Source organism: Lipotes vexillifer, unplaced genomic scaffold (genome assembly GCF_000442215.2).
Source record: "Lipotes vexillifer unplaced genomic scaffold, Lipotes_vexillifer_v1.1 scaffold109, whole genome shotgun sequence".
NCBI lineage: Eukaryota > Metazoa > Chordata > Mammalia > Artiodactyla > Lipotidae > Lipotes > Lipotes vexillifer.
This window is the reverse complement of record NW_006790015.1, coordinates 210,914-218,564: the sequence shown is the minus strand read 5'-3', so window position 1 is coordinate 218,564 and position 7,651 is coordinate 210,914. Positions and strand designations below refer to the sequence as shown.

Here is a 7,651-nt window from a genome sequence, read left to right as displayed (position 1 = left end):
TTTGCAGTACGCGGGCCTCTCACTCTTGTGGCCTCTCCCGTTGCGGAGCACAGGCTCCGGGCGCACAGGCTCAGCGGCCATGGCTCACGGGCCCAGCCACTCCGTGGCATGTGGGATCCTCCCGGACTGGGGCACGAACCCGCGTCCCCTGCATCGGCAAGCGGACTCTCAATGACTGTGCCACCAGGGAAGCCCGACACCCAAGTTTTTAAAAATTTAATTTGTAATTCATGAAAAAGGGAAAAAAATGTTTACCTAACCATCAAGTAAGCTGAGGCCCAAGATATGGAGGAAATCAACTTAGCATAAGCACAGGTGAGTGCTAATCCAACATTCACAAAGCTACTCAGTCATAGAGATTTAGCCAACTAGAAGTGATTGTTTTCAATTATATATACACTAAGGCTCAGAATTACACAGCTAATTTAAAAGGATTTTCCTAATAAATAAAAAGGACCTGAAGGATCAAGAGGCCAAAAAAGGCGTAATATGATTAAAAACAAGGGCTCTGGGTTACACTACCCAGTCTGACCACAAAGAAACCACAGGATCTCATTTAGTGGCAAACTACCCACTCCAGGCAGCAGTGTCCTCCTTGGCAAATGGAGCTTTGTCAGAGTCACTGACAGGACTAAAGAGATAATATATTCAAGATACCTAGAACAGGTCCTGGCACATTATAAACACTCAAAACATGTGAGCTGCTATCATCACTATCATCATGTATGACTTTGGATTCAATTTAATCACATTTAAGTGGAAAAACTGAACAGTAGAAGCAGCAAGAGGTTTTTAAGCCTCTCGACTTTATTCAAGCCACAAACTGAAATCCAGCAAAACTTGCTTTGCTAATGGAAAAGGGCAAAAATAGGAACATTTCTGAATCTACACTATGCTCTGTCTGGGATTTCCCTGTTAGGATGGCTGGCATGCAAAGCTCATTTTAAGGCTGATCCAGCAGAGGCAGATTAGCAAGTCAGAGTGCTGGAAACACCCAGTTCATGAAATACACACATTTGCCTCCACTTCCAGAGTAATCATCGATCAATGGATCAGCTGAAGGTAAGCAAGAGGGAAAATACAAAAAGGGTCAAAGTTCAGGTTCAGCAATGACAGAGGGAACAGAGCAGTATTTGGCATTTGGGAAGGTGAAAAAATTGACACTTAGAATAATATATTATCATTTTACAAACTGTATGTATTCATTTAAACTCAGGTGCTAATCAGTAAGAAGAACTAAACTAGAAGAGGCCCTGAAAATCTTACTAGAATTGTAAACACTGTAATATTAATCTGACACTCAAAAAATAAAAATATGCTTTATTAAATAAACCCATATACTATTCTACCTGAATGATCTAGTTAACTCACTTAGGAGAACTTCTGATTAGACATTATGTAGGCAGATCACTGAGGTTAAAAAAGGTTCAATTTAAGACAACATTGTAAGACTCTCTGGAAGTCTAGTTCTTGAACTTGACAGGAATTGGTTATTTTCCCCTTCATAAGTTCATAAGGAGTGAGTTGGGGGGCATTCAATCATTTTGTAGGCGGGCAACCACTCAAAGGTAAATCTTATCTGAAAGGTGACTGGAATAGTGGGTTTCTTACATATATATTACTACTACATTAATCTAGAGAAACCCATAACACAAAACCAAAAATTTTAAGTTAACAGTTTTATGAAGTGGTTAATTTCTCAGTGAGAATAAACTTAACATTCCAAATAAACTTCACTGCTGATCTAAAACAGAAATCTAATAAAAATATAAATAATGATATATTACGTTTTAAGAAGTAATTTCATGAGTTCAAACAGATAAGCTGGTACATGGTACATAAAGGAATTCTAAGATCATTTTCAATCTCTTTTTTTTGGCCACAGGTCTTGCGGGATCTGTCCCCCATCCAGGGATTAAACCAGGCCATGGCAGTGAAAGCCCCAAATCCTAACCACTAAGCCACCAGGGAACTACTCTCAATGGGCTTTTTAAGAAGTTAAGAAGAAACAAAAAACTCTTGCTTTACCATCTAGCTGCCTCAAGCTCCTTAACTCTAAGTTTAAGAGCCCTCGAGAGGAAAGGAATAGATTTTGTGTTGATCCTTAATTCACTTACTATCAATAATATCTCCCAACCCCTGAGCACGAAGAAGGTCCTTCAGCCGTGTCACCTCTTCCTTTAATTCACGAACCAGTTTGGCATTGGGGTCCTCATTGATAACAGCATTGCATTTAATTTGTTTTGCACGATCTGCATATCTAGATCCAAAAAGAAAACACATTTTTGCCATTCCTCAAATGCTCTACTTCTCATAAGTAACATACCATTATTTCTAAATCAAACAGCTTGAGTATTTACACATTTTATGAGCCTTAATAATAATACATTTGTAGAAAGCTTTACAGTACCTTATAAAGATAAGGAAAAAGGCTCCAATGAATTTAAGTGATTTCCCCAAGATCACAAAGGAAATAAATATCAGAGAGAGGACTCAAAACTAATTTATTAGACCATATAGTGTTTCTTCCATTATATCAAAAATGTCTTTAATGAGATAAGAGTTGAAAGTTCCAGATTAAAGTAATGGAACCTATTCATATGTCAGTAAACCTATTCATATGTAAGCAAACATTCTGTCAGTAATTTTTAAAATATTACATGTACTCATAACTTTGTTACTTTTTATGATGTGAGCATTTCTATAATGACAAACATGAGAAGGGGACACTTCTTTTTATAGAAATAAATATTGTAAGAAATTTCTACTATTATCTAAAAGTTATCCAAAAATTTCACCAGAGCAAATTTAATATCTTTCCTATGAAAAAGTTCCTGCCTTTCTCAATGAGACTGAAAACTATAAACAGGTAAAAAGCTCTATTATAATAAAAATCATTTTCCCCCATGTTTCCCCTGTTATGAGAGGGATGGATCATTGTTTACTCAAGCGACTACCCACATAGCATATGAAAATCCATGGCGTAACAAGATGACTTATGGTAGCACTGTGTTCTGTTTAGCTACTGAAATCAAACTGGAGTACCTCAGAGTGCTCAAAGTTTCATCATAGTTGATATCTGCTGGGCTCAGAGCAGCAACCATTGCAGTCCGAGAATTGCCACCTAAAAAGATGAATCATAATTATCTCAAACCATACTCATTTTAGAAAAAATTGTATTGAATGTGTCAAATCAGACAGCACAATCTCAGATCCCAGGATTTAATCAACAGATTTTTTTGGACTGCCCCCACGCCAGGCACTGTTATATGCACATCTTAGCATCTGGGTGTACTTAGCATCTGGATGTCCAGTTTCCCTCTTCCATTAAGATCTCAGACACCCCACCAAGGCCATTCTTAGTGATGTCAAAGTCACTGGCAACATGGACAGCACAACAGGCCATTCTCAGCCACTCCTTCTATCATCAACATGTAACACAGCTAATCACTACCTCCTTCTCATTAAGAATGAGGGAAAGGGGCTACAGGAACAGTGAATGAAGGGCAAAAAGGCCGGAAAACATCCACAAAGAGGAGTGAGGGTTGGTAATATCTAATTGTGTGCATCAAAGGAGCATTATGGGGTTTTCAAAAAGGAAGCAGAAACAACAGTGTGCAGCAAGTGCGTGTGGTCACATAAACAACGACTTCACAGTTCAGGTCCTGAAGTAAACGAGATTTGCGAGCAAACCCTGATGTAAAGGCGAGCGAATCCAGGGACATAGCCAAGATGGCGGAGCAGGAAGACCCTGGGCTCCCTCCTCCCACAGGCACACCAAAATTACAACTGTTTACAGAGCAGCTACTGATGAGAAAACACAGAAGACTAGCAGAAAAGACCTTCTCCAACTAAGGAAGGAATCACGAGACAGTAGGAGGGGCAGAGATGTAGGATAGTTAAGACCCACAGCCCTGGGTGGGCGACCCACAAATGGGAGGATAACTACAATTGCAGAGATTCTCCCCAAAGAGCAAGGGGCCCCCCATCAGTCTACTGCACCAGGAAGATGAGCCCCCAGAACGTTTGGCTTCGAAGCCCAGCAGGGCTCACTTTTGGGAGAGCCAGAAGGCTGTGGAAAACAGAGACTCCACTCTTAAAGGGCACACACAAAGTCTCACCCGCTCCAGGACCCAGGGCAGAGCAGTAATCTGAAAGGAGCCTGGGTCAGTCCCACATGCTGATCTTGGAGGACAAGAGGCAGAAGTGCACCCTGGGGACACAGACACTGGCAGCAGCCAATTTTGGGAGCTCGTTCTATCACAAGGACACTGGTACAGGCAAATCTCATTTTGGAATTCTCCCTCTAGCTTATTACTGCTAGGACTGGCCCTGCCCACCAGCAGGTCTGCTGCCTTAAGACCCGCAGAACCCACAGCCACTCCAGGACCCAGCCCTGTCTACCAGAGGGCCCAAGACCCTGCCCCGCACACCAGTGCACTGGCACTAGCCCGAGACCCTGGGACCCAGCTCCACCCACCAGTGGGCCAGCACCAGCCCCAGAATCCCCTGGGCCCCAACCCTGCCCACCAGCAGGCCAACACCAGCTTTAAGACCCTCAGGGCCCTGCAGCCAGAGACCTGGGAACCCAGCTCTGTCCATCAGTGAGCTGGCACTAGCCCCGGGATGCCCTGGGCTCCAGTCCCACCTGCCACCAGGCCGATACCAGCTCTGAGACACCTTGGACCCTTCAGCCAGCTGCCCCAGGATCCAGCCCCACTCACCAGCATGCCAACACCACCTTTAGGACACTCCAGGCTCTGCAGCCAGCCCTGTCAGGAACTGGCCCTACCCACCAGCATATCGACAACAGATCCAGGACCCCCAGCCCTGTAACCACCCACTCCAGAACCCAGCCCCACCCACCAATGTTTGGCAGCCTCCACACAAGGCAGGGCCTGGAAACCAACTGGACCGGGGGTCAGCCACGCCTACCAGACTTTCCACAGTAGTCAGCCTGCCACAAGAGAAGGACCCTCGCAGCCCACATAGGAGGCACCCCTAGAGCATATAGCTCTGGTGACCAGAGGGAAGTGCATTGCTGGAATGCATAGGATGTCACCTACAAAAGGCCACTTCTCCAAGGTTGGGACACATAACCAACCTACCAGATACACAAATAAAAACAGCAAATTAGGCAAAATGAGGCAACAGAGAAATATGTTCAAAACAAAGGAACAAGATAAAACCCCAGAAGAACTAAGTGGAAACAGGCAATCTACCCAATAGAAAGTTCAAGGTAATGATTGTAAAGATGTTCAAAGAACTCGGGAGAAGACTGAATCAACAGAGTGAGAAGTCAGAAGTTTTTAACAAGAGTTAGAAAATATAAAGAAGAACCAGAAAAAGATGAAGAATAAGATAACTGAAATGACAAATACACTAGAAGGAATCAACAGTAGATAAGATGATACAGAGAAATGGATCAGTGAGCTTGAAGATGGAATAGTGGAAATTACTAAAGCTGAACAGAAAAACGAATAAAAAGAAATGAGGACACTTTAAGAGACCTCTGGTGCAACATCAAGTATACTAACATGACACGACAGGGGCTGCACGAGGAAAAGAGGGAGAGAACATATTTGAAGATATTAATAGATGAAAACTTCCCTAACCTGGGAAAGGAAAAAGACATCCAGGTCTAGGAAGCACAGAGAGTCTCAAACAGGATCAACCCAGAGAGTACCACTCCAAGACACATTATAATTAAAATGGCAAAAATTAAAGATAAAGAGAGAATGTTAAAAGCAGCAAGGGAAAAGCAACAAGTTACTACAAGGGAACTCCCATAAGGCTATCAGCTGACTTTTCAGCAGAAACTCTCCAGAATGGAGTGGCATGATATATTTTAAATGATGAAAAGGAAAAACCTGTAACCAATAATACTCTACCTGGCAAGGCTTTCTTTCATTCAGATTTGACGGAGGTATCAAAAGTTTTACAGATAAGCAAAAGCTAAAGGAGTTCAGCACCACCAAACCAGTTTTACAAGAAATGTTAAAGGGACTTCTCTAAGTAAAAAAGAAAAGGCCACAACTAAAAACATGAAAACTACAAAAGGAAAAATCTCATTGGTAAAGCCAAATATACAGTAAAGGTAGTAAAGCCATGTATAAAGCAAGTAGGAAGGTTAACAGATAAAAGTAGTAAAATCATCTATATCCTCAATAAGTAATTAAGGGATACACAAATTAAGAGATGTAAAATATGATGCGAAAACATTAAACGTGAGGCTGGGGTGGGGGGGCGCAGGGGGGGCGGTGAAAAGGCTGAGTTGTTAAAATGCATGAACTTAAGAGATCACTAATTTACAATAATCCATATATATAAATTGCTATGTACAGTGTGGGAAATACAGTCAATAACTACAATAATATCTCTGTATGATAACATATTGTAACTAGACTTGTGTGATGATCAGTTTGAAATGTATAGAAATACCAAATCACGTTGGGTAATAGGAACTAACATAGTGCTGTAAGTCAACTATACTTCAAAAACAAATAAACAAACAAACTCACAGAAAAAGAGATCAGATTTGTGGTTACCAGAGGCAGGGGGTAGGTCAGAAGGGAAATTAGATGAAGGTGGTCCAAAGTAGTACAAACTTCCAGTTATAAGATAAATAAGTACTAGGAATGTAATGTACAACATGATAAATATAATTAACACTGCACTATGTTATAAATGAAAGTTAAGAGAGTAAATCCTAAGAGTTCTCATCACAAGAAAAATTTTTTTCTCTTTAATTTGTTTAATCTATATGAGATGATGGATGTTCACTAAACTTACTGTGATAATCATTTCACGATGTATGTAAGTCAAATCATTATGCTGCATGCCTTAAACTTATACAGTGCTGTATGTCAATTATATCTCAATAAAACCAGTAGGCAAAAAAATTATTAAATTAAGGTGAGCAAATCCAACCAGCTTGAATCAAGAGAAAAAATGAAAAAAGGAAAGAGCACTTAGGTTAGTAATAGAGATTTTTCTTCTCAAAAAACAGACACACAGGACAATTAACCACAAAACATAATCAGTAAACAGCTTTAAAAAGATCCACACACTGGTGGATCAACATACCTAGATTTTCTCGAAGGAGCCAAGTAAGTACAGAATCTCTGTACGGAATAAAATCAGTTTTCTTCTTCTTCTTACTCTATTAAACAGAAAGAAATGGCCTTAGCCTCTCTTAGCGTTGTTAGAGAGGAATAATTCACACAAAAGGCAAACCAGTCTAAAATTCCCAAGTAAATTAAATTACAGTAGGATGTTATCACTGTTGAAATTTAACACTCACAGCTTCAGATCTTCACAATACCCAAAGCTCATCCAATAAATAATATTTTTTATATTTTATTTTGAAAAATTTACAACATACACAGCAGTTTGGAGAGTAGCATAATAAGCTACCACATATCCATCATGCAGCTCCAACCATTATCAATTTTTTGCCAATCACTTTTCAATTATCACTCAAACACTTTTCTACATTTTTTTCTTCCTGAAGCGTTTTGGAGGAAACTGCAGACCCCATGCCCTTTTATCCCTAAACACTTCAGCAGATAAGGACATCCTCTTACACAGTCACAGTTCAAGGACCAAATTCAGGAAATTTAACACCAGTGCAATACTATTATCTAATACC

At 40.6% G+C, this 7,651-nt stretch overlaps 1 protein-coding gene across 3 annotated transcripts in view; it reads right to left on the bottom strand.

The window, feature by feature from the left end:
* Nucleotides 1-7,651, bottom strand: part of KIF1B (kinesin family member 1B) — a 127,436-nt gene that overhangs the window by 83,139 nt on the left and 36,646 nt on the right. For 2 of the 3 annotated variants that reach the window (XM_007463141.1, XM_007463143.1), the window contains exons 9-11: nt 7,087-7,162; nt 3,046-3,124; nt 2,118-2,260 (exon numbers count right to left, since the gene is read on the bottom strand). In XM_007463141.1, coding sequence (XP_007463203.1) covers nt 2,118-2,260; nt 3,046-3,124; nt 7,087-7,162 — 298 coding nt within the window. Of the gene's footprint in view, nt 1-1,014; nt 1,057-2,117; nt 2,261-3,045; nt 3,125-7,086; nt 7,163-7,651 lie in introns of all 3 variants that reach the window. The other variant, XM_007463142.1, reaches the window with a different exon arrangement.